At 40.7% G+C, this 27,816-nt stretch overlaps 1 protein-coding gene across 1 annotated transcript; it reads right to left on the reverse strand.

The window, feature by feature from the left end:
* Positions 1-1,309: 1,309 nt before the first annotated feature.
* On the reverse strand, positions 1,310-27,035 carry LOC101163554 (bile salt export pump). Its single transcript, XM_011484225.3, has 28 exons — positions 26,799-27,035; positions 26,656-26,674; positions 24,036-24,065; positions 23,906-23,957; positions 23,511-23,815; positions 20,664-20,751; positions 18,570-18,703; positions 17,799-17,970; positions 16,735-16,859; positions 16,491-16,665; positions 15,766-15,879; positions 15,565-15,675; positions 14,175-14,300; positions 13,545-13,748; positions 13,304-13,474; positions 12,972-13,173; positions 12,689-12,761; positions 12,264-12,384; positions 12,027-12,194; positions 11,447-11,551; positions 11,167-11,328; positions 10,388-10,591; positions 9,674-9,915; positions 8,511-8,667; positions 8,092-8,289; positions 6,701-6,907; positions 3,131-3,277; positions 1,310-1,921 (listed from the first exon to the last, which is right to left on the reverse strand). Exons 1-28 carry the CDS (start codon positions 26,875-26,877, stop codon positions 1,721-1,723), a joined length of 4,092 nt encoding a protein of 1,363 aa, XP_011482527.1. The 5' UTR covers positions 26,878-27,035; the 3' UTR covers positions 1,310-1,720.
* Between the last annotated feature and the right edge of the window lie 781 nt (positions 27,036-27,816).

A 27,816-nucleotide genomic window follows, 5' to 3' on the forward strand; every position in this document is an offset into this window, starting at 1 on the left:
AAAAACTGCCTAAAAATTCCTAAAAAGCAAATCATTGATCAAAACTGTCACGGTGGGGGGGTGGCTCGAAAGCCGGTTGGACCCAGATGCAGAGGCAGGAGGCAAGGATCAGGGCTAGTGGGTTTTAATGCACAAAAAGAACAAACAAAAAGCGCTGCAGAGCAGGATGACAAAAACCAAACGAAAACTCACTGTGGCGTGGCGAGGGACAAGGAACGAGGAACAGGGCATGAACACCAGAACAGGAATACTAATGGACCAACACAGGAGGAAGGCAGAGACAAGACTTATATACAGACAGGGCAGACAAGACACAGGTGAACACGATCAGGGCAGATGGGGACCAAAGGAAGTAAAACCCAAGAAAACAGACAAGACAGGAGACTTTCAAAATAAAACAGGAAACAGAAACAAGACAGAACAAGGACCAAAAACAAGACAAGTTCAAATCATGACAAAAACCTTACAATTCACACCTTGACTACTAAGGAAACACAGCGTCAATAATCAAAACTACGATCTGGTAAAAAGCTTTTGTTTACTTTCAGAAAAAATTACCAATTATTGAACCCAAATCCTCATATCAATTTTATTTAAATGACCACTCTGATGAAAATGGTGTTTTTAACATAGGTCTTGTGTTTTTTCTCTGATGATGGTAGACATGTATTTGAAAAAAATTACGCTTAAAATTGCATTTCTGAAAATTTACTTACTTAAATCCTTTAGAATCATTTCATTGCTTTGAAAATAGAGCAAAAGCTGATCAGAGTAGGACTTTATGTGGATGTCTAAACTTTCTGAAGCGTCTAACAGTTCTTACAGGATCAAGGTAGACATGAGATACAAGAACGGACTCTTACATCCTTATATTTTCCTTCTAAGGGAGTCAGACAAAGTATTTGTTTTCATATGCTGCCTTTTTTACTCATTCTTAGTGCAGTTTCTTTAGTCTGACTTTCATTTCTGTGGTATTGGTCTTTCAGCTTGCTTGGCCATAAAGCACTGACCTTCTAAAACCCAAGCTTTAACAAAAGCCATGTAGTTTAGAAAGTCATCTAGGAGAAAAAGTACATTTCTCTGTCAAAAGGGTTTTCTGTCAGGTTGCTTACAACCTCTTTGAAGGACAAAGGCCTCACAAGTTTAAATACATCTGTGGCATCATGTCAAAAGACTTGAATAATGCCGATTTCTCCAAGAAGCTTAACCCTTGTGCTATCCTAGGCACTTTAACGTTGGGAGTTGGGTCATCTAGACCCACTAGACAGTGCTCTGAACCTTTTTTCTTCAATGATTTGTGACCTCACTGGTGTCCATGGATTACATGAAATCTTTCCATCTTTATCCACCTTTGTCATGGTAGGGAGAACACAATGTAAGGGGGAGATCATCTAAGATAGCACATGGGTTAAGAAAATTACCATCCTCTTGAGCTCAATCTTGACCATCCAGCAGGTTGTAAACACGTAAAAACAAGCCGTTACACAACTAAAAAGTTAGATGAACCATAGAAAGTTATCATAAGAAATAGAATTTTTCTTCAAAATAGAGCTTGCACCAATTATGAAACCCATCTACACCTATCAGAGCATCATCATAAAAATAAATACTGTACGGGTGATCAACGCGTCCGCTCATTTGTTTGCCCCGATCCTTGACCTTTAAAGCTTCCAGTCCCGATTTTGTCTTTATAAAAACACAAAACGTCTCCAACGGCACACTAGCTGATGGGTGCTCCTGTTGTAACCAGCTTGTAGTAGGCTCCTTTTAGCCCCATGAGCTGGTCGTGGGATCCCTGCTCTATCAAGATGCCCCGAGACATGACGGCGATGATGTCAGAGTTCTGGATGGTTGACAGGCGATGGGCAATGACGATGCAGGTCCGGCCCTCTCTGGCTTTGTCCAGGGCCTCTTGGACAGTCTGCAAAAGTCATAAGAGCATTCATATAGCTATGTGCAATTGTCTTGAATCGACTGTATTTCTTTGTACTTCTTTGTGCCCTGCTTTCTATTACTCTATTGAAGGTATACAAAGTTTATCTTTGGTTTTTTCCCTCATTTTCAGTTGATAGTTTTCAGTAAAGTACAACCAGAAGTGGTTGTTTTTGTAGACCTACTTTTATCATTATTTATCACATTAGTCAAACTCCAGGCTGCGTGGGCAACTAACCTTCCATATAAGCTCCTTATTGGCAAAATACACCTGATCCAGGTGATCAACATCATATAAGTCTGAATTTCTCAAAAAACCAACAGGATGCATGCCTTCGAAGCCCAGAGTCTGACACCCCTGGTCTATACCATAGATGGTCACAGGGTTTGGGAGCTCATAGTTGTTTTGTATTGGCTGCTAAGGCCAGGTTTCCAGTTCCACAGCTGGATACAACGTTAACAAACTTTCTAAATTTGTGCAAACGGGCAAGAAAAACTCACCTAGCAGGACCATACTAAAGCCGATGACTAACTGGTCACTTCATGATTAAAACTTCACTTTGATTTTAGCACAATTATGATATAAAATAAAACAAAAAGTTCCATTATAATTCACCACCTAGTACAAATGACTGTTGGTAGCACAATCTGGATTGATTGATAAACTCATTGGTTCCTCCCCAAAGGCATCATGCCCTTTTTCCTAATGCTTTTTTTTATTTTTTGTGCTAAATACCCTAATACAGAACACTGAAGTAATTCAGGTGCAAGAAATATTTTGACAATAAGTGAAAACATGATAAAAATTCCAAGAACAACCCCTCACACAGCGTCTTGGGCTTTTGTTCGATACCATTTTAAAGCAAAATAAGAAGTTCTGCTTTGACGAAGGCCATGTATAAAGAAATGGGTTGTATTTCTGCAGAGCACTAGGTAAACATGCGACAGCAGCACATCCAGAAACCATCACCAGCACACACAAAAAACCTCCCAATTGCAGCAATTTGACAGTCATGTGCAAATTACTGTCATCAGGACATTCTAGTGGATCAGAGAGCTGCAAATGTCTCTTTGCCTGGTCGGAGTAGCCTTTGGAGGTAGAAAGCTTGATGCAGATGTGTCCAGATGGGGCTCTACTGGTTTGATGCTTTGATATGAGGATGTTGTGGGTGTGAGGGTAAAGGTTTTAGAGATGTACCTTCTCGCTTTCTGTGTCCAACGCTGATGTGGCCTCATCCAGCAGCAGGATCTTAGGGTCGCGTATGATCGCCCTGGCGATGGCGATTCGTTGCTTCTGACCACGGGACAGCTGGGAACCCTGGGAGCCCACATTGGTGTTATATTGCTGAAATGAGAAGATAAAGAAGGCTTGGCTGTTGTGTGTGAAAGGAAAAGAAAAAAAAATCGATTAAAGCTGCAAGGCGCGTTGTGGTTCTATCCGCCTCCGTGCTCTCACCGGCTGCTCCACCCTGCCCTAAGTTGACAAACAGTTCTATGTAATTTTTACAAGAATTTAAAAAAGTAAATTTTGGGATTTTCTTAGCAACGGAGATTTTTGGTTAACCACGCACACATTGCTAATATGTTGATATTATATGTAATATCGATTTGTTCAGCTTTAGCTAACGATTCCTTTATTACATTTTCACAATGTTCCAACTAAAAAATGTGCGAGCAACAAGGAAACGCCACTTTTGCGAGCTGGCCACACCAACACTTTCAAAAATCTACAACCTTTAGTTCCAAAAATGTTTTCCTAAGTAGCTTCTCAATGATGCTGGAGGGGTTAGAAGAAGGATTTGAAATTTGTAGGTGAGCCTAAAGGGGTTGCTTTTTTTCAACTGAAGATGGCTGCCTAACTCAAGATTGAATTGTTAATGTCAATGGTCAACTAAACTTTGGTTGTGGTTGTAGACTGAAGTTGGTGGTTCGTATGTGAAATTTCGCAAAGATTGCTTAAATAAAAGTATTTTCTTGCCATATTGTGTAAATAAATCGCTAAATTTCATACTTCCTTTAGACATACCCGATATTTGTCTTTTGGTTTTGTTTGTGAATTTTGAAATATATTTTGGTGCCCCGTAACATTTTTTGCCCCATTCATTGTTTTTGACAATTTTGCCCAACTGTGATGTCATCATTTTTGGGGGTGGGTCGTTCACTGCACCCAAAGTTCATTTTCAACGAATAATGCTGTGTGCAAATCTTGGTGAGCTTTTGCGTATGGGGCAGGGGTCAGGTTGTCGCTCCAGGATGCAGTAGGAAAGAAGAAATGTGAAAATAATCTGGTCCAGGAATGCTGCAAGCCAGAATGATAATTCCAATTCAAAAAGGGGAAGACTTTTAGATAAAGTGCCAAAAATCCCTGAGGTTGTGCCAAACAAATGTCATGAAGTGTTGATTTAAGCTAAAACTAAATCTTTTCTGCAGTGTATTGACATTTTTAATAGAATTTCTCCAGCTTTTCCCCCACAGTGCTGCAGCAGCAATGCTTTTTTTATGTCAAGTTTGCAACAGTGAAGCAGAAAGAGCAGCTACGACAAACATACGTACTGCTCAGGCTCCAGGAGAAAGTATCTGAATTTGATTGAAAAAAATCAGTTTCAGAGACAAAATTACAGTTTTTGCTCTCATATCAGTCAAAATTGAGAATAAATTCCACCAGAATGGGTTGGCAGAGATTAATTCTCCTCCAGAGAGGTACTGCATCTTTCTGAAGGCTTGAATACGAGGAAAAGTCAACAGTAAGATTGCAGTCTCAGTCACTTTGACATTTTACTTCTCTGTCCGTCTCAGTCTGACAGTGGGATGTATAATTTAGAGGCAGATTTTGCAGAATTCCTGTTGCTTTTCCATGTAGCCTCAAAGCTTTAAGTATAATTCAAAGCTTTAGCGGCTTTGAGTATAAAGGCAGAGATTTTATCATCTGATGGAAGTTGAGGTGCTGACTTGTTTTTGTCCCACAATGGGTGATGTAAAGCTCTTGGGAAAGCCTAAATTTTGAATTTCAGCTTTTGCAACCTGAATTTTGGAGTCAAGGAATAACTCTACTCTGAAAAATCATGACTTTGTTATAAAAATTGAGCTATTGGTCTCTGTTAAAATCTGAATTTAGCTGTAATGCTACATTCACACAGGCCTCAGGAACGCGCATTCAGGCAATACAAAGTCTATGTAAACACATGTTTATATTCTGGGCATCCTGCGTTCACGCAGGTTTTTAAATCTGTATTAGGGCACCACAAAAATTAAAAAAATGTACACCCATTGAATTGCACATTTAACGTTAAACCGGTTGAACTTTGACCAATCAGGGACTCAGATTTGGTAGTGACGTATGGATGCCATTCCTCTTTAATTCACAGAAATGCCAACTGTTTGAAAATGGATCATTGGAGGAGAAATTAATATTTGCGGTTTGTGTCCGGTGTGAATTATATAACACTAAGTCTTTCATTTATCGGTAGAGCTGTGAAAAAAAAAGTCTGGAGTGAGGTTTGCACCGCTTTATACCAAGCCTCTTCCCATTGTAGGTAGATACGCTAGTATTGGGTGGCAATGGTGCAGTGTGAACACCATATGCTAAACAAAAACTTGTGACACATGTCAGGTGTTAATTTACCTTTAGATTTATGACTATTATTTAAATGCATTCTCTTAACTGTCCACTAGGGGGTGGGTTCAGCACATTCTTTGATGCACGTCAAATGCTCTGTGTGTTCCAGATATTTAACACCAAACCATTTTTATCCAGATCTTCAAATGTCAGCTTTTATTTAATGAAAGAAGAGCTTTTTTAGACTCATGTCCAACAGTAGAACAGAGTAAGCTGGTTCTGCTCTATAAAATTTTCTATTTAATTGTAAAGATTATCATAGAAGAGCTTTAAATCAGTTTTCTTCCACCCCAAAAATAGAGCTTCTTGTTAGATAAAACACCCACTCCGATCATCAATTAATCTAGTTCTCTTAGCGTTACCAGTATGACCATTAGTGTATTTTTCTAGGACATATTTTCTGTATAGCGCCAATAGTTCATTGGAAATTAGCTTCTGAGTTGTGGTGCTACGCACCTTAGCAACCCCGCCCCCTCTTCCCCTCCCTGTTTGCAAGAGCTCTGAGCAGAGAGCTTGTAGCTAACCCGGTGTATTTTCTACGCCACAAATAGGGTCTTTTTCAAATGAAATTTTTATTCAACTGCTCCTGATTCACAACGATCTGAAGAAAGAAATTCTCAGAAATGCAATTTTGAGCTTAATTTTCTTAAAGTATGTCCTTCATCAGGAGAAAAAGGGCACATGAACATGCTAAAAACACCATTTTCATCGGCGTGGATCTTTAAAGAACAGCAATGGAGCACTTAAACCATTAAATCAGTAACTTAAACTCTTTCTTTCATGTTTATGTGTTTTTCCAAATAAATGATTTTATTTCTATCTGTCATAAATGAAGTTTTATCCTCTGTAAATAAAGGGGCGCTCTTTTTTTCCCTTCGATAAGTATCTTTAAAATCAGCTTTTCCTGCTCTTCAGTCTTTTATTAGGTCGACATGTTTCCCTGTGTGTGTAAATATGCCGGTGTCACCTCTGCTGCCAGCTCACCTTCCACAGGCCTCTGTTTATAAATCTATGTTTACCTCATTCCCTCTGTCCTCTCTGTTTGCCTTTCCTCTGCGGCCGCCTATGGCCGGCCCGCTCTCTGAATACAAACTTCTTTTCAACTTTAGAGGCTTCCTGCCTGCTGCTCAACCCTCGAAAGGGAAATGATACCTCAGGGAGCGCCGTGACAAAGTCATGCAGCTGTGCCTTCTTTGCGGCCAGGATGACCTCATCCATGCTGATCTCCCGCGAGTTGTCGCCGTACTTGATGTTCTCTGCAATGCTGCAGTCAAACAGAATGGGCTCCTGGGAGACGATGCCGATCTTGGAGCGGAGGTAGGGCACGTTGACGTGCTTGGAGTCGTGGCCATCAATCAGCTGCGGGGAGAAATGGATTTAATGTCAGGAGATGGCAATGTAATAATCAGCGATTGGAAACGCAACCAATCTAATGAGCGATTATACCACTATCGGTACTGTGATCTGTCTTCCAACCGTGTGGAGGTGAGTCTGCTCTTTGAAATCTCACACGCGGTGAGGAGTTTCCAAACCTTCCTCCAGCTCGATGAAGGCCACTCGAGATCCTTTATTGTACACCTCGCACAAAGTTCACGTAAAAATGACTCTGTGGTTGAGGAACCTCTTTCACCTCGTGCTGTAAATGTCCAGTTTAAATCCTGCAGCTGTGGAGCGGCAGAGTTTCTGAAAGATCAAAGCTGACTTCATGGTTTGAAAATTCCATACTTGATATGAAGGTCAGCTTAATGCACTTTTCTAAATACGTTTAGGCCGGCAGAGAAGGCTTTAAAGGCCTTGCTAGCCCACCTTCGGTCTTTTAATATCTCTTAAACCAAAGACACATTACGGTTAAGCTAGGACGTCATTCAGCTGCAATACGTGTCAAAAGATGAGGATAACGTTTTTCATTACTTTTTTTCATTTGGATTTGACCGAAACCTAAAATCTGCATGAGCTGGAGTTCACATACTGGCTGCACACTGTTTTTTATTTAATTAGATTTGAAACACTGTCTTCCTTACCTTGTTGTTATATTTAGTTGCACTCCTGTGGTGACAGTAACCCTCCCCTACATTAGCAATAAAAGTTTAAACTATCACGAGTCTCAAACAGTTCAGACCAGGCAGCAGCTCCCTGCAGTCACTACATTTGCAGCCATGAAAGCTTTTTAAAACTCCATCCCTCACCCAGTGACAGCTTGGATTTACTCTGACTCCCCCAATGACCCCAAACAGATGTGCAAAACATAAAGAATGAAAGAAAATACTGTTGAATATATTTAGAGCACTAGGTGAAAGTGACCTTTAATTTGACTGTGAGGGGAAAGGACGCACCTTCCTTTGGGTCAGAACAAGGATTACAAAAACAGTTAGAAAAAGAGGAAAATGTAAGAATTAAAAACCAGGATGTCTGCTTAGTGAGTGCAGGAGAAAGAACCAAATATAAAGCTTTATACTGGCAACAGGCCCCTCTGAATTGCACCATGTGCAGCACATAAAAAGCATTTTGCAGTTAATTGACAGCATTTTGCAGCTTCTCCTCACCACTTTGCCATGGTCGGGATCGTAAAACCTCTCCAGCAGCTGCACGCTGGTGCTCTTCCCGCAGCCGCTGCTGCCAACAAAAGCCAGCGTCTGGCCAGGTTTCACCGACACGGTCAGCCCGTTCAGGACCTGGATGTCTGGCCTGGTGGGGTAGGTGAACTTGCAGTCGATGAACTCGATGTTCCCTTGGAAGTTATTCTGACAACATGGCAGTGGAAGGGGGGAAAGGAGTGAGTACAAGGGTTAACCTGGTCCATCCTGTGCTCAAAGCAGGGAGCTGATGTGTCTGTTTTGCTGACAAGTTCAGGTTGCTGCGGGTTAAAGGTAGAAAACTAAACATTTAAATTATAAGATGCTGCTTTATTGTTCTTCCACACAACCAAGTGAGATTTATTTTCAGTGAAATACCCGATTCGTACCCATTTGTCTCCCTTGTCGCTGTAGACGCTGATGGTGGGGATACGGTCCAACAGCTGGAAAAAGCGGGCTGCCGATATCTTGGCCTTGGCATAGTCTGGAGTGTAAGAGGAGGCCCGTCCGAGAGCCGTGCCACTGGTGACGATGGCTGAAATGACCCTGCCGGAAGCAATAAAAACCTCTATTTCTGGTGTTTTTCACAACCAGACAGCAAATTTGTTTTAGTAGCAATCTGCTAGCAAAAAAATGCTCAAATGTATAATACCACAACGGTTAAGTTGTCTGCTTTCAATCATTTTTTTTGGTTTTTGCATAGAGTAAGTTGCTCTTTACAATAAAATTCGAAATATCTCAAATGAATCAAAAAAAAATTAGAGCCTCAAGGAGTTACCCTCCACCGCCCCTGTCGCCCCCTTTTGCCCCGCCCAAGCGGCCCCTTCGGCTCCCTCTTCTGCCCATACCACCCTGGTATGAGCTGCATTTATTACATTTATGAGAAAAAAACACTTTTTCTGTTGGTTTATTTCCATAGCAACAATTTTATTTCTTGATCGTCCAAGGGTAACTATAATTCTTAAAAGAATCGGCAAAAGTACATTTTTGGATTTCCATAGCAACTGAGGTGTTTTGTTGCCTCACCCACATGCCTTATATGTTTATATCATATGTTAGCTTAAACCAGCAACTTGTGCGTTGAGTTTACACAATGGTCCACTAAAAATGTGCAGGCAAAGGGGAAAGGCAAGTTGTGGGAGCTCGCCATGCTATCACAAACCTTTAAATCTAACATTTTATCCTCAAGTAGCTTCCTAGTAATGTTCGTGGAGTTAGGAGCCAATTGATCAAAATCCCTAGGAGGAGTTGAAACTTTTATTTTAAGATGCGGGCCTCTTCCCAAGGTCAAAGGTCAACAAAATACTGGTGGTATGTGTGAAACTTGTGTGTGAAGATTGCTGAAACTAAAGTTTGTTTGTTTTTTTGTTCTCATATTGTGCAAAAATTTGAAAAATCCCCAAATGTAAATACTTTGCAACAAAACGGCCACTAAGCTATGGGTCTTGCAGGCCATCCCATAATAATTTCAATAGTTCAATTGGATATGTCGTTTGGATTTAAGGGAAAAAGGCAACATGAGGCAGCAGAGCTCTCGGGGGTTTTTCCTCACCTGAACACCAGGCTGAAATGAAGCCCCTCCTGCTTCACCAAGTAGCCTCCAAACCTGTAGGAGGCTGAGTTGGTCATGAAGACCACGCACTGGGCGAAACCATAACAAGCTCCATACACGTTGGCCTTCTTCAGGGCTGCTTGGTACGGGGCGTCCAGCTGGAACTCGTACATTTCCACAAAGTTCTTCTCCTTCCCCAGGCCGGCGATGGTTCGGATGTTGTTCAGGGCTTCGCCTGAAATCTGTAAAACGGGAACGGAGCTGAGAGTCATGTAAGTTTAGGTAGAAAAGTGAGACACGAATGCTCCATTTGCACTATTCCGCTGAATTTTGCTGCTTTGAACCAATTTATCCCAAACATGGATTTTTGTTTTGTATCTAAAACATGTTTTGATTTTTGATTGAGTTTTATTTTTCGGTGGTCTATAAGACGTCTACATTTCAGCACCGTGACTGCATTTTAAGCTTATTTTAGTAGAAGATGATGAAATATGATTCTATTTAAACGACCTAAAGCTCTACTTAAGGTGAGGAAAAATCCCAAATATGCATCTTAAAATAGGCACTGCTGTCAAGTTGTCTCCTATCAGCTGTCAGTAGATAGGACAGCTGATGTCACCCGACACTGTTAGGCCTTCTCGGGATACAATATTCAGACTGAAAGCTGGAACAAGGATCCAAAGAAGTTTGAAGGTGGTTTCCGGTTGATCTTACCCGTCCTGCAGTTTCCATGGCCTGCTTGTCCTGCTTGGCAAAACCTGTGAGCATCTTGGCCTGGAAGCCACCTGACAGAGCGAGGAAGGGCAGGAAGCAGAGGATGAGCAGAGTCAGCTTCCAGCTGAAGTAGAAGGACATCAGGACGGCCACGCCGATGTTGGTCAGAGAGTTGACGATCATGCCAATCTGTGAACCTGTAGCCTTTGGAGGGAAAGCCGTTTTTGTCATTGTGTTTTCAAAGTAGACAGAAAGTATGTCGTATATAATTGTTAGTGGTGAAATTCCCAATTTACAGCAATCTGAGCAGCCAACGCAACCATCAATTACAATTAGTAAAATTTGACAAATTTTCTATGTTGATAACACATGCTTTAAAATTGACTATATAGTGTTTTTTTTTATTATTTGAAAATTTTAAAACATATATATTACCATTGGAGGAGGCTTTAATCAATGTACTCCATAAAAAAATTATAACGATAACATATTAAGGTATTTACTTTGATAAAAGACAATAAAGACCCAACTGAATCCCTAAGCATGATAATATCCAAAGCTATGTCGCTGACCAATAAAAGCCAAAAAAAAACATTTCATTGACAAAATATTGAGAATTTCAGGGTGTAATATTTTTGTGTGTAAAGCTCTAGTGTTTCATTATGGAAAAAATCTGAAACGGTACTTGTAAACGGTGTTCCAACAAACCATTATGTTGGCGAAACTCAACAATTTCTGAATAAAATGCTTCCCTGTCATTTTCTGAAATCGTTCCTCACCCCTTGGACTTGGGAGGCGTCTGTTGCAAGGCGTGTAGTTAGAGCTCCAGGGCTGTTCCTGTGATCATCAAACCAGCCAATCTCTTGTCCCAGCATGGCGTGAAAGCCGATTCGCCGTAGCCTTCGGGTGAGCAGCTCGCCGGACTTGGAAAAGGCATAACCCTGGAAACAAAAGCCAACAGACACACTTCCTTGTTAATCATTTCTTCAACTTCGTCTGGATGCAGAGTGTTTAAATGCTACTCGCTAAGGTAATCAATCTTTTCATAGAAGACTCTACCTGCAGCATCTGTGTAAAGAAAGATACGACGCCAACCATGGCAAAGAACACGCAGATCCCATCTATCTCCCTCCTTTGAGCAGCCGGGTCTTGAACTGAAAACGTCTACAAGCACACGTGTAGGAATAAAAAAATATGTACATGTTATCACGATGTCAATTTGAACTGAACATTGGAATAATTCCAAAAACAAGAGACTATAGTTCTGAAATACATGAATTTACATTGAAAAGTAGGGGTGTAATAATTAATCGATGAAACGATTTCTATTCCTATTCTATTCCAACCAGATCAATCTGTCTGAAGCAAGTTTTTAATCAACCTATACCATTTAAAAAACATTTTAAAATGAAATCCATCGAACAAATTGACACTCGAAACTTCGGATTAAAGCATGATTGGTGCCATCACAGCAGTGAGAATGGTTGAAATTTTCTCTAAAGATGTCCTGAATCTATTTTTAACTCAGTAAATTGGATCAAATCGAATCCTTCAAAATGAACCAATGCCAACTATGAAACACAAATTGAATTATGAATCGTTACACCTCCATTAAAAAAGTATTGAAATGGATCCTCACCGCTAGGATTTGACTGAACAATAATGAGTAAACGGGGTTGACCCCTCCATTAATTGCAGCCCCCAAGGAACCAAAAAGCATATAGGGCCACTCGGGCGCATTGTACTTGAGAATCCGGGCCACTGGAGCAGGTTCCACTTGTTCTTCCTCCTCCTCAGGAGTGGCTTTCTGAAGCAAAAAAGACAAACCTCACATCAGCCGCAAACCAGCGTCTGACGGCTTCATTCAAAAACGTACATCATATTTCTCTGACGGCGACACAGAGTAGGTCCTGAGGCCGAGATCTCCAGCGACGTTGATGGAGGATTCAGGGATCAGGTTGGACAGCTGTGATCGAGACCTCTGATGAAGTGAAGCCCTGAACAGAAAGAGCTCGCATCTACATCCATGTCCAACGCTAACGAATGCTGTGCCGCTGCAGCTCTAAGTGGCTTTGGATGATACTGTCAGTGAAATGCCCCAAATGCCAAAGTTAATATAGGAGGGTAATTAAGTCAATCATGACACCAGCGCCTGCATTAAAAAAAGTCAATTTCAGCCACAAGACGATTCCTGCAATTATCTTATTTGGGTGTAAAGTAAAGGCTAAGTAAATCAAAATATACCAAAGTGAGCTAGTGATGAAGGGCAGGAGGTGATTGGGAACGTGTTTGTGTTAATACCTCAAACTGGCACGATAGCTGCCTGCTCTGGAGAGATTCAGCCGCTCTGGCTCCTGTTTTTCACTATCAGCCACTGTTGCATGGAAACAAATGGAAATTAGAGGTATGTTTTAGGAGAAAACAATGTTGTTCTTCAAATTAGCTTTAAAAACAGTGACTCTGACATTTGTGGAGTTTAACAGTCCAAAAATGTTTGCGGTCTTAGTTTAGTGAAATCCGGACAATCAGAAATTGTCGAAAGCAAAATGACAAAATGGTTGTTGATTAATTGAGATGGACTTACTCTGTTGTGCCTTCTCATTGAGAGCCTTGTCACCCTGGCTCTGTAGGGTGACGAGGGTGAAATAGACGCCCTTCCTCTCCAGCAGTTCATTGTGTTTGCCCCTCTCCACTGCCCGGCCGTGCTCAAAACCAACAATCACATCTGCGTTCTTTATGGTGGACAGGCGGTGAGCGATGGAGATGGTGGTGCGACCCATGCGTACCTTTGAGGGGAACCGGGTCATTAACATTTGTTCAGTTTCTACTTAAATATGATGGTTTTGTTGGGTCATTAAAGTTCAAATTCTTAATCTAAAAAAGGCATTTGAGGATGTTTTTCGTCTTGTCACATACTTTATCCAAAGCTTCTTGTACAACAGCTTCACTCTCGTTGTCCAGAGCAGACGTTGCCATGTCCAACAGCAGGATGCGAGGGTTTCTGACTAGTGCACGCGCAATGGCGATGCGCTGCTTTTGCCCGCCGCTCATTTGACCACCGCCCTCCCCGACCAATGTATCAAATTTCTGCAGATAAAAAACAGGTCAGGAGTCTGTGACATTTTAGCATCCTCCTCACACTCCTCTGCCTCCCCACTTGCGGTAGGTCCATGATGAAGTTGTAGGCATTGGCCTCCTTCGCAGCATTTATAATGTCGTCCATCGAGACGCCGGGTCGACCGTAGCGGATGTTTTCGGCGATGGTGGTGGCGAACAGCACAGGCTCCTGCTCCACGATGCCAATCAGGGAGCGCAGCCACTGGATGTTCAACCCCCTGATGTCATGACCGTCCAAGGTCACCTGAAATCGAGCATTCAGGAGAAATTGATGGATGATACCGTCACAGACATCCCATGTTAGGTTTTTTCCCACCGTAAAAAATATATCAATTTCAAAAGGAAGGGTTGTAAGTCTTGATGATAAACTCCAGAGAACAACAAAGAGCTTGTCTTTTTTTAGAAGCTAAAAGGAATTAGAATGGTGTCTGAAGAGAAGTGTAATTTTTGTAAAAGTGAAAAATGAGGCTGTTAGGAACCATTAGCTGAATAATGAAACAAATTATCATGTAACTTTATCACCCTAGGGGGATGGTTATTTTTGAAATGACAAGCATTAAGCTGAAAAGGAAGTAAGTGGCACTAACAGTATGTTATAGAACTCATAAGTCTCAGGGTTTGGGACTACTTGCAGAAAAGCTGAGGGGACCTCTCTAAGCTTTAAACCCACCATTCCTTCCAAAGGGTCGTAGAAACGCTGGATGAGTTGGATGGCAGTACTTTTCCCGGCACCACTCGGCCCCACAAAAGCTGTGGTCTCACCTGACTTCACCTGAACACTGAGCTGGTCCAGGATCTGTTTGCAAGACCAGAAAATAAAATTAATTCCTTAATTTCTCCAACTATAAATCCTCTAATTTATGTGTTGTTGTTTTTTTACAAAAATAGAACTCACCAGGCACAGGAAGTATAATTAGCATTATTTGATTTGAGAACGTTGATTTTACACTTGATTTTGTAGATTTGTGGACATCAACACGAAATAAATCTCCAGATTTGGTAGTTTCTTTGAAAATAACAAATCTAAGAAGTGCTGAGCTTTGAACCCAAAGCAGCCCATAAACACAAACAGCCTAAGCTACCGTTGAGATTACCATTTGTCTTAAATGTTACACTGCAATAAACAATCAAAATAGGTAGCAAGTCTGTATAGCAATCATAGTATGACAAATTTAAGCAGAGTTTTTTGTTTTCATTCATGAAAGTTAATTACCCATCTTCCCTTAGCAACCAGTATTTATTCGTGCAACACCATCAAACTTCATTGTGTACCAAAAATGTTGCTATTTTAAGCTCAAGACTGACTTAAGGATGAAGGTCAGTTAAGTATTAAGGGTGTTGTTTCTGATGGAAACCACAACAGAAAACCAAAAAGGTTTATCTGTGTGTGTTGAACTCTAAAGTATATCAAGATTCAACAGATTGACACGTTTTAGATGTAATTCCTGGGAATGAGAATGACCAACTTCAAGAGCCACCAACCAAAGCTGGTGTCTATGAAAGCCAGAGGTCATACTTTCAATGGAGCTTTTTTTAATGGCTTGATGTGTTGTGAAGGTGCACCAATGCTTCTAAGTGCAAAATGAAACGATTATTTTCAATACCATCAGCAAAAAATGTACATCTAGCCATTATGCAGTAGATGGAGTTGAATTCTAAGCGCATTCATGGAGGTTTTACCTTTTTTCTAAGGGCACAGGCCATTTTGAAGTAATTTCAGTCAACAGAATACATGATTGTTGGTATAAATAGTTTGTTTACAGAACAGATCTTTCAAGAAATCAATACAAAACTTAAATACATCTATTCTTCTTTTCACCATTTTTAAAATAAAGCAAAGGGATAGATTATAAAGCCTTTTCTTTAACTTTAAAGAAAAAAAGCCAAAGTGTTATAAAAAATCTTTATAAGAAAAAGCTACAAACGTGAACCAACTAAACTAGAGCCAGATAACTGGAGTTCGTGATTGTTTGACCATAAACACACAAAACTCTAATACAGATTCAGGAAAATGTAAAAAAGGAAAAGATTGTGTTGGAATAATTCAAATGCTTTAGTACCTTGACTTCAGGCCTGGATGGGTAATGGAAGGTCACGTTGTGGAACTCGATGTCTCCCTTCACCCGCTCTAGCTTGTACCCAGATTCTGACAAACAATCAATCTGTGGTTCCTGGTGGTGACACATTTATAACACAGTGACCGCTGCCTGCCAAACACAGTACCGTTTAACGTGCCTTATAGTAGCTTTTTTTTTTTTTACCCTGTCAATGGTCTCAAATATAATGGTTGCAGCTCCACGACCTGCTGCAAACGCCTCCAGGCATGGGGAGGCCTGTCCCAAACTCATGGCTGCCACCAAGACTCCGAAGAATACCTTCAGTTCAAAGTTTGGCAAAGGAGAACTGCGTGGGAAGTTTGTTACCATTTCTATTTGTTAATTAATTTCCAAACAAAATCATGTGAAGGAACTTCGCTATGAAGAACATTTTGTGCTATGTTCACACCGGGCTCGGAAATGCGCGTTCGAGCCCCCATTTTCAAGAAAAGTCTATTTAAATGGGCGTTTAAAGCTTTCTTGAGAGTTCTACCAGTTAACTTTGACCAATCAGGGACTTGGATTTGGTAGTGACATATGGATGACGTCCTTTTTGTTTCAGAGAGAACCAAACGTTTGAGAATTGATCATGAAGGAGAAATTAATAATTGTGGTTTGTGCCTGGCCATAATTAAAAATGACACCAAGTCTTTCGTGCATCAGTGTAGGGATGTGAGAGAAAAAGCCTGGGACAAGATTCACAAGATTTGCACCACTTCGACATTTCGCACTCAGCCTCTTCCAACTGTGAGTACATGCACAAGTATTGGTTAGCAACAGTCCAGTGTGAACACCATATGCTAAAACACGTTCTTCAACACACGTAACATGCCCGGTTTGTACTTTGCGCAAGCCAACAGTGGTATCCCCTTCCCCTGCAGTTAAGTTACCTGCAGCAGTGTTCCTGGTGTGTATTCTGCAGTGTCCACCACCAGAGTGGAGCCATACCAGAAAGCCAGTGCATAGCAGAGGAAGATGATCAGCCACATGTACCCAGTGAAAAACCCCATGATCAGACCCTTCCTGATGCCCCATCGCTGAGCCGACACCAAGTTCCTGTCATACCTTTGGAAAAGCAGCTTGTTTTTAGTGAGGCACCTCCGGGACTTAGCTTTCTCTTATCGTGTCGCATACCTCTCCACTTCTTTAATCTCTCCACCAAAAGCAGCGACAGTCCTGATGGAGGAGAGGACTTCATCTGCTACAGCGCCGGCTTTAGCATAGGCCTGCAGTTCCATCCCTGTTAGCTTAGCCACAAACTGGAGTTAAAACAGAAACACAATCAGTGGAGACAGAAAGAGAGATTTCCATGTAAAGTGCAAAAACTAAGTAATTTTTTAAATAAGGTTTAGAGTTGAAAATTGTTTTTTGTGTGTTTTTAACTTATTCTTGTATCATTTTTATGATGATGGAAGAAGAAAAGAAATTACTTTTCTGAGTATTTTTTTATTCAAATAGTTGTAAATAGGAGCAGACAAAAGAAAGTTTTGAAAAACAGCTTATTTGTTACGTAGAAACTACGCTGGACGGGCCATAAGCTTCCTGCTCTTCTCTGCTTTGTAACGGTGAGGGAAAAGAGGGGCGGAGTTGCTCTGTCTTCACCAGACGAGACTGATGATGCCATTTGGTCCAGTCTAAGTCTAATTGATATGACTCAAATGCAAGACATAACCAAGAAAACGCCGCCTGATGAATGAGAACCTTCGCTGACAATATTACACTACGTTAGCCATACTAAATGCTGAATACATATTTCCATAAAATAACAAAAAAAAATCATCAGCCCGAAGACTTTTGGGCAAATATTTTGTGATTAAGTTTGACCCCCAAAAAAACACAACTACTTTTTGGTAAGTGTGACCCATAACACCTGGATTACAACCAAAAGTATTTCATATAAAAGACATTACAGCAATAGTCAAACAGGGCGGTGGTGGAGTGGTGGTCTGGGTTTAATTTTTGTTTCTTAAACTCCAAACTTACATCTCTGGTTACTTTAAACTGGGCTTGTATGCCAGGGGTTGCAATTAGGTTTTTTAACAAGAGAGGTTTCTTTGCCTAATACTGAAATTTCAAAGTAGCTACATTTGCATAATATGAGGATGACTTATTGCTGTGAATCATATCAGAGTAGCAAAAGGACCTTTGCTACTTTGCTAATGCGCAAAGGTGGGATGTCACGAGGGGCTAAATCTCACCAGAGCCATGAGGCCGGCTCCAATGCCGATCAGCGGACTGGCCGCAACGATGACGAGCGTCAGCTTCCACCCTTTGACAAATCCGATGCAGAACCCGCACACAAAGGTGGTGAAGCGCTGCACGAATATGGAAACTTGGTCGGCAATGGCGTCGTTGATCTTGTTGATGTCACTGGGGGAAAAAAAATGTCTTTGATAAACTGAAGTTTGAGAGAGGGACCTACCTGACCACCATACCTGTGCAGGTCAGACCTCCTTTACCCCTCCCATCTACTTCTTCACCTGCAAACCTGACTAACATCATCAAAGTACAATGTTGAATGTTGAATTTCTTCCACTTGCCTGTATCCTATCCTTATCCATCATTCCCCATTCCCTCATCATTTCTATCACAAAAATCCATCTTAGGTGTGCAGTCCCAAGAAAACCTTAACCCCTGTGCTATCTTAGATGACCCCACCCTTACATTGACGTGTTCTCCCTACCATGACAAAGGTGGATAAAAGTGAGGATTTCATGTAATCCATGGACACCAGTGAAGATCACAGATCATTGAAGAAAGAAGGTTCAGAGCACTGTCTAGTGGGTCTAGATGACCCCACTCCCAATGTTAAAGTGCCTAGGATAGCACAAGGGTTACAAACGTGGCGCAGACATGACCAAACAGTCTGATTGCCATCTCATCAACTTTTCCACCGTTGCGGTGTGTTTCCACCACCAGCCTGATCTGCGGTGGATAAACCTGAAGCTACGAGGTCACGTCAGACTCACTCCGACAGGCGGGTGTTGAGCTCCCCCACAGAGGTGCAGTCAAACCAACCGATCTCCATCCGCATCACTTTGGTGAAGTACAGCTTCCTGATGAGCTGAATCTGCCTGGCGGCGGCTGTCACCCACAGGGAGATCTGTCAACGGGGAAAAGAGAAGCACCGCGGCAGGATGACTTAAGGGTAAACTCTACATATTCTCCACGGGTTCATTCAAAGGAGCTCGTTTCGCACAATGACAATCAACTCTTGAATAAATCTCACAGAAATGCGTCTCAAAAGGCTCTGTGGGATAAAGTGCTCTTGATTATATCATGGAGTAGAAATTTGCACCAGTTTTACAAGATAGGCAAGAGGCTTGAAATAATGCAATTTGTAAAGGAGGTGCAACCACCTCCCCTCTATTTGACTCAAATAACCAGAATCCAGATTAGGAAATGCCGTGAACATCTCCCTTATTTGTCTCTTAAGTACCTCATTTTTATGGAAATGCAGGTCCCGGGAGGACAGCCGGGTAAATTAAATAAGCCCCAGACCACGAAAACCCAACGGCGCAAGTTTAAAAATCGATCATTTTACAATAATGGGTGCCATGTAGTCATCCATCGATTGCGCTAAAGGAAGGTCATTAAAAAAAGTCTCTTGGCTGTCGAGCTTTTGGGAATCTCCACGTCGTTTGTGTTCACTCAGGTGTGTTATTACTCCTCCCCTGAAAACTGGTCTTTTAGGTTTTCTGTTCTATGATGTAATCCATTGTGTAGAGAGAAAGCACTCGTACACCTGATGTGTTAAACTTCAAATATTCCCACCGTCTGTGGTCCCAGTCCCGACATCAAATCTCATGCATTTCTTATGGCTGCTCTGCTGTGAGCCTGGAATTGCTTATTAATAAGGGTACCAGGGTAGATAAATGCAGTTTTTCGCAGCCTGTGGGAAGGAGGCTGTGTTATTTACACAGCATTTAATGGGATTTCACGAATAAATAAAAGTGCAGATTATCGAGACAGCAGGTGGAGGACTTTAAAGGCTGCTAGAGCTTCTTTGTAAAAGTTTCTCTGGTAGGGATTTGCTTTTAGTCGCAAGTTCTGCTAGCTGACTTGAAGGGTAGAAATGCGACAGAACAGCAAAAATGGTCTATATTTTTTTATAGTTTTTTATAGTTTTTTTATAGTTTCATTGTGAGAGAATTTGGAAGAAAATTTGTACTGTAACTGCTAATCTATAGTTAAAGTAGTTCGTTATTTCTAACAACTGTTTGAAACATACTAGAACTGGTCAAAGAGGAATTTGAAAAATTGGTTAAGTCAATAAATTAGAGTCAAACCAAAAAATTTCTAATTGCTCCTACCCGCTCATTTTAACTGCATCTTTTATTACACACAACCCTTGCCACGCAATATACACTCCAAAACACACAGACGTTATACAAGGAAGGAAGGGCCTCTGATCTTCTGTCCCCTACCCCATCCTTGGTGGGGGAAACAACAGCCTTAACAGCGATGGCCGTGTCTCTTGGGAGCTGGCGCCCTTTTTTTATTTTTTATTTTTTTATTTGTCCTGTCCAACACCTGTGCAAACAGACAGGAGCTGAAGGACTCATATGTTTGACATATATTACTGTTACAATGGGGGGTTATGGATATTTAGATAAACCGAGTGTCTAAATATACACGCATACACTCTGCATATTTGCATAAACCCCTTTTGTATTTGAGGTTAAGCTTTATTTGTTATAATTATATTTATATGCGCTTCTTGTTGGACCGAACTGTAGTTGTATTGTGTACGTATTGCAATGTTTGTGCGTAAAGATTTTTTTGTGCCAACAAGTATGTTTGCAAGGTTTTTGTGTCTGTGGACAGGCCCCGCCCCTTTTAGACTAACATTTACACCTGACAGTAATGATTATAAGCTTCCAGCAACTTATTGCTTTGTGTTTTCTACCCCTTCCTATTTTTTTAATCATCCTCCAACTACCTTTACCCCCCTCTTTTCCCCCCTCCTATTCATAAAAATGAAGATTTCCCATAAATTCAACGTGAAACTCAAACGAGAAAAACTGCGTTCTGTGGTGAAGTTGTGGCATTTGAAGTCTCACCTGAAAGTATCCCAGCAAGAACACACCTGCTCCAATCCCAACATAGTATAAGGCAAAAAGGGTCATTTCATGCTCGATGTCGAGGATCCTGAAGGTGAGAAAACTCAGTTAGAGAATTACAAAGCAGAACAACAACAATGTTGTTGTTTTTTAAAAAGAAAGTTTTCTGTTTTTAACATTGGGGGAAAAAAAACGAGAAAGCTTGAATACATTTTAGTCAAATAACGATATTTAATATTGCGTCACTGTCCCACAGTCAAAGTCTGGTTTATTTGACCGGAAACAACAAACTCAATGTCATACACACAGAAAAAACAGAAAACACATTACAGGATGTGTGTTGCTGTAAAGCACAGCGGTAAATGACTCATGGTTTGGGCTCAGACCTCGCAGTTATGGACAAGCTGATAGAAAATACAAATGTGAGGCTCAGATCATTGCTTATGTAGAAGAAAATGATAGAAAGCCTGGCAGCAAAAGTATAAAAGTCTGTCCATCAACTGTGCAATCTGTATAGGATCATAAGGGTTGCAGGTTCTCATCCTGTCATGTTTGGCGGATCTTCTGTATTTTGGTTTGTTATTCTTTGTTGAAGTTTAGTTTGTTCTTTATTGTACTGCTAGCTTGCTTTGTCTTCCTGATGTTTTCCCCTGTCGGGTTAGTCTCCCTGAGTCCTGCTCCATGTTCACCTGATGTTTTCTATTAATAAAGCAAGCGGTGCAGAACCCCTTTGTAATTGACTCCTTCTTTAAAATGCTCCTCTTTACAACCTCAGCTGTGTTTAGGATCCACAGTCCATCACAAGGCCACATCCGCAGACAGAAAACCACTTAGACTCGCTGCTCACGTGCAAATATCGAGTTTTAGGTTGAACGATGGGCCTTTTATTTTCTTTGACTGTGGGAAGAAGACAAATGTCTGTGCAAAGGTTAAAAAAAGAAAGAAACTGAAGGAACCCATCCAGGTCCAGCCTTCAAGGACCTTCTGGGTGATAGAGGATGCTCAAGGTCAGGTCTGTCATTGTTGTAATGCTGCGTTAAAGAACATGATAACAGTTGGACTGTCGCTGGACACAAACAGCAATTATTAATTTCTCCTCCATGATCAATTTTCAAAATTAACACAATTTCCTTTCACTAAGCCAGGGGTTCCCAAACTTTTTCTGCAGGGCCCCCCTTTCTGAAGATTAGAATATTTTCGAGCCCCCCCACACTGACACAAACATAAAAATCCTTTGTTTCTAAACTCCACTGGACTTTACTTAACATTGTAAGTCATACAAAATGGCAACTTTTCCTGAACAAAACTAAAAAAAAAAAAAAACAAATCACCTTTACAATTATTAAAAGTGACACTGCATCATGTATCATAAAATTTTACCATGTAATGGTGTTCATGGCTTTCAACACATCTTCTTATAAACTCCATTCCTGCATGAAAGTGGCATTTTACACTTTACCAGCTCTCTGAAGAAAATAACAAAATCCTGAACATTTAACTCTGCAAAAACTGCACCTTTAATGTCCACATCTTTTCGGTGACTGGTGTGGGCTTGCTTCAACCCGTAGCCTTGCCGCACCCCCCTGCGCCCCCCAGTTTGGGAACCACTGCACTAAGCCATGAGGTCTGCTAGAATCCTGTGGGTCTATTGTCTGTGACTCATTCATTCATTCATTCATCTTCTTGACCATTTTTCCCTTTCGGATTGCCTATCATCCCTTGCCTATCCCGGCCACTTGGCCGTAGGCAAGGGATGCCCTGGACTGGTCGCCAGTCTGTCGCAGGGTAGAATATCCTCAATCACACGTCCATTCACTCTCACACTCACACCTATGGACAATTTAGAGTTGCCAATCAACCTATAAAGTATGTTTTTGGACAGTGGGAGGAAGCCGGAGATCCCGGAGACTCATACTCATAAATTAACATGAACAGACACACTTCCATGAACCGGGATGAGGGGGCCTTCATGCTCTCTCATACCTGGAGTAACATCCTCTAGCAGAAAAAGGACATCAAGGGGCGGAGTCATTTGTCAAAGTTTGACAGGTGGCTCCGCCTCCGTCACAATCATCTGTTTTTAAATACGTCACATCACCACCATCTGATGACGACTCTGATGAAGGCGGACGTGATTCCGCCGTAACATCATGTCATGTGTCATGTATGTGAAACACAACCGTGTCTGATACAAAATGACCTAAGAAATCATCACATGAATCAAGCAGGTAGTCTTTGGAGGTAGAGATGAGTGATGCTGCTTGATCTTCAAAGTAAAACATCACATGGAGTCTTTTCTTGAGACACTCGGCTGCAAATTGATTGTAACCCCTCTGCATACGCTACATACCAAGATCGTAGGCAGTGTTCTTGACATGTTCTTGTAGAATTTTTCTCATGATGGACATATATAAATAAAATAAAACTTAAAATTGCATTTCGGAGTCTTTCTTTGTTCAAGTCGCAATGGCCGGGCTACAAACTCCCTGCTCTGCTTCATTCTGATGCATCCACTTTTGGACAAATGGATCCATTGTCCGTCTTTGTTTTCCTCGTCTGAGCTGGCATCAAGTTCAAAAATGTGGCTCTGATATTGCTTGCAATTTTTGTTGCACTTGCAATGTTAGCGTGGGGGTGTGAGGGGCTGTAAGCTAGCAGGACAGCATGTAAACAGATAGGTGACGGGAAGCGGGGTCTGGCTTATTGAGAACGCTGGAAATTGTTGAGAATGCTAGAGAGTGGGTCTTTAAGACTTTAAAAGGTATTTTATATCTCGTTTTAAATTTATCTCAACACTTGTCATTAAAAGTTGCCGCTGATAAAAGACCTACTTCACATCACACTTACCCACACGACATGTTACTCAAGGGTGTGAACATCTCCAGCGTTGAATTGATGAGGCTTCCAAATGACTGGTTCAGCGGCAGAGTCATGTCCAGAGTTCCAGTGTAGTTCCTTTTCCACTGGATGGTGTTGTTCACGCACTCCTTGCGGTCGTCGCTCAGCTCCTGGAGCTCGATGTCGTAATCGATGAAGGTGTCAGTGAGCAGGCCGAACACCAGCAGCATGAGGGGCTGGGCCGAGCCGTGCAGCACGGCGCAAACGGAGCCCAACACCATCATCAAGACGTCCTTACAGGTGGCAAAGCGGAACTGAGGAAAAACAGACGCAAAGGACACCCCCCCATGAAGAAGATGGGTAAACCTCTCCATAAGAACAATTACAAACAATAAGTGTTCTACCAGTTGAAAGAAGCCAACTCTTATTGCAGGCTGATTTTCCTTCTCCTGAGCTCTTTGAGAAACAAAAAGTCATTCAGTTTAGTCATTCTGTGTCCATGTATTCAGCAAGTCTCCTTGTTTGGTTACTTACTTCTCCGTCCCCCTGGAATTGGAGATGGTCCTGCACGGACAAAGCAAAACAATAATTCCAATTATGGGGCAAAACAAGGCCAATTAGTCATTAGGACTTTATTCATGATTATACAGACGTTTCTGTCCAGCAACAACAGAAGGAAAAAAACGGTGTTTCCAAATGAATGCAATTAGCTCATGTTAAACAGATAAAGCTATCAGTACCAAATTGTTAATCAGTTGATTTCTTTCACGTATTCTGCAGGGATTTCTAAGTTGTGGGACGTCAAGCTTCCAGGGCCGCTCTAATTAAGCTTTAAATAATCTTATTAGCTTGCTCTTATTTTTTATTTTTTTTATCAGAGGGTGCCAGAGGACCAGCAATACTTAAACCAAGATGCTGATCTTTTGATAGGAAAGAAAAGATAATTACTCGGATCACAAAAAAACTTCCCGAACGTTAAGATAAACAAGCACTAAGCCTTTTGTGTCTTATTTATGTGGATGTTTGTTTACATGGGACGTCTAGGCAGCTCCTTCTGTTATGCTGTTTAAGAGTTTGATTTTAATTGTTTGCTATTATTTGCTATTTGTTGTTTAAAAGTTTTTTGGAGGGGAACTGTCTGCGGACAAGATGGCGCCCGACATCATTGGCTGGAAGCGGAAATTCTGTATGTTTTCAGAATTGTAGCACTTTTGACTAGAATGTAAAGCTATTTACGAGTCTGGCTTATGATGTCTGGGCATCATCTTGTTGTCTGCAGCCTCTTGCCTTTTTTTTTTTTTATTGACTAATTTTGGAGAGTGTTTTTTAGGTAATTGTCTATTTTCACTTTTTTTCAATTTCATAAATTGTCCCTTAATTTAAACGACATTTTAATTGTTTTATTAACAATTTCAATGTTGATAAAGTAATATTTTCTGTACATTTTGTTTATATAGTTATATTTACTGTTTTTTAATACAGAATTCGGAGAAATGTTGTTTTTGCTTAGAGGTCTGTATTTTTTGCGGTGTGACCGGACAAGGCAGGCAGGCTTGCTAAAGCCTGCCATGATATATTCGCAGATCAGCTTTTTCATTTTTTCCAGTTTGACCAATATGGGGATTTTTTTTTTACTTTAGTTTTATTTATTTATTTATTTTTTGCATCTTTCCTTTTTTAAGTTGAATTTACTGCAACCTAAATAAAAAAAGAGACTGACAGGCTTCTCTTATGTCTATTAGAGTTACCTTTTTTCAAAATAAGAGAGGATTTTTGCGGATGATGTGATTAGCTCTTTGACATTTTTTTCAGTTTGTGAAAACATTTTTTTCTGTTTCAACAGCAGCCTTCCTGTTACAGACTAGCTTTTGGATGTAGAACATTTTTGTTGTGGAAAAGTCTTTAATGATTTGGACAAACTCTGAGGGTAGATCCACAACGCTGTCGGCAACATGTCATCAAGCGGACACTTCCACTGAAAAGTCCCTGAACGAGTGTTTTGGGCTTCAGAATTCTCACATTCACACATAGCTCTGCAAATTTCTTTTTTGTGATCTACATACAAGAAGCTCCGCACAGTCAGGGACTTGAAACCTGGTAGTGATGTTTGGATGGCATTCTTTTAAATTTGCGGAAGTGCCAACTGATTGAAAATGAATGGGGTAGAAATGAATAATTGCAGATCATATATTGGAATAAAGCTGTGAAAGAAAAAGTCTGGAGCAATTTTTGTAAGATTTATACCGCTTCGCCATGTTCCGCCAAGTTTCTTTTAACTGTAGGCGGTGGACACGCGCTAATATCGGGTAGCAACACTCCAGCATAAACATCATGAGCAATGTGTTCTTGAATGCTTATTTCACGCCAGGTGTGTCCATAGCTTCCGTGTTAGATAGTTAGTTTATTTTTAGTAAAGTCTCTGCTTGTACACAACTAGTATTTCAAATTATAAATAACTTACAAATTCCATGAAACCTTAAGCCTTTCATCAACATAAAGCTGCAAAAAAATCCTGTTGAGCGCCGCTGTTCATGTGCCAAGCCTGCGGGTGTCAGCGTGTTGCGAAACGCATAACCTCGTCTGCCAATCAGAACAGTTGTTGCTTGGAGCTGTCAGTTCCCCAGCGCCACGTACAATAATTTCAATTGTAAAATAAAACACAAGCAAACACAAATATACATTGTGTATTGTTTGTACCACGCCCAGGTGACAAAGACCCAGTTTACCGATGCTCAAAACTGAAGAAAACTGAAAATCTGAAAGAAACTGTCAGTTCCATAGCACTGACAAAAGCTTTGTGCTAATAAAAAAATAGGGACGCACATAGCTTTTGTTTGCACATATACAACAAGACTCCTCTAACTGTTGCTGTGACTTGTAGTTGCCAAAGAAAAACAAGTTTTCCGATGTACGCACAAAATCCGCAGAGAACGAAATTTCACAAATTGTTCATTTTTAACAAAGACACGCAACTAAATCTTTGTGTAGACAAATACCTTAATTGACTTTGGAGGTTAAATATTTTTTTAAATATTGAAAATGGTACACATAAAAGCCAATGAATGTTCCATAATTTAAAAAAAATCGAGTTAAGAATTCTTTTTAGAAGTCAAACATTTTATTTAATATGTCGTATAAAAAAGTTTGTACTTACATGTAAGATCCAGCTTGTTCTGCAACATAAATGTAGAAATCTCAGTCTAGGATCTCAATTCCAATCAGTTTAAACCACATAAACACAAAAGTTTCTTTTTATCAATAATTACAAAACCACATTTAGTTCCTTTGGCTTCTTACCTTCATCTGTAACCTGGTAGCTGTTGTTGTCATGCCCCAGCTTTTTGATACTTCGCAGTTTCACAGATTCGTTCGGCATGTTGGGTCCTCTAGAAAAATGAGGGGAGACCAGTAATCCCAAATCCAACCAGGGAATCTCAAACACAGGACGTTACCAAGAACCTCTTAGTTCCAACCTATCATGTGTAGCTCCCAGAGGAGGCTCTTCGTGCTCCTCTGCCACAAAACCAACACTGGCAGCAAATCACGTGGCGTTATTGAACAGACCTGGGCTTGGTTGGAACTTGAGGTCAGGTGGCTTTGTTTGAAGGTAAGTGTCCTGTCGGTTTCTGCTGCCGGAAAGGCCAATGACCTTGTTGGAGCAAATGTTTCACCTGCAGACCCCTCCAACACTGTTTATGTGTTGTTAATACCTGAATGTGGCCGCAAACGAGACTCAAAAGGGACTTTGAAATGATAGAAATGCATTTCTGAAGAGCCTAACTTCCATTTCATTGGGGATGTAATTTAAATGTAGAGGTTTTACGTGAAGTTCTGTCTGCAAGCAGAATAAATAATAGCAATAAACGCAAAAGTAGCAGGAGGTTAAAAGCTCAGACGTTTGATGTAAGCACTTAAGGCTTTAAGTAAGGGAATGGATGTACCCCAGGAGAAAATGACAAATGGCTTTGATGTTTAATCTAGTTAGATAGATACAGATAAAAAGATGAGGCTATCATTAAAAAAAAAAGCTTGTTGCTCCCTAAAACTTACAGGAAATGTAAAAAATTTGACATAAAGTTAATTAAATTTGAATCTAAAAGTGAACAATTAGTGACATCAAATCTATTATGACTTTAAATGGCCTATAAGAAATTTCTGACATGTTTTGCCTCTAATGATACAATTATTTCTAAAAAGGATTTTCTACCATTTTAGTTGGAGAAAATCGGGAAAAAAGTTTTACAGTTTCCTGTAAAACTAAGCGAGAGACTTTCAAACTTACAAAAACAAAATAGTGTAATAAATTACATATACA

The sequence above is a fragment of the Oryzias latipes genome, chromosome 2, assembly GCF_002234675.1.
Source record: "Oryzias latipes chromosome 2, ASM223467v1".
In the NCBI taxonomy this organism is placed as follows: Eukaryota; Metazoa; Chordata; class Actinopteri; order Beloniformes; family Adrianichthyidae; genus Oryzias; species Oryzias latipes.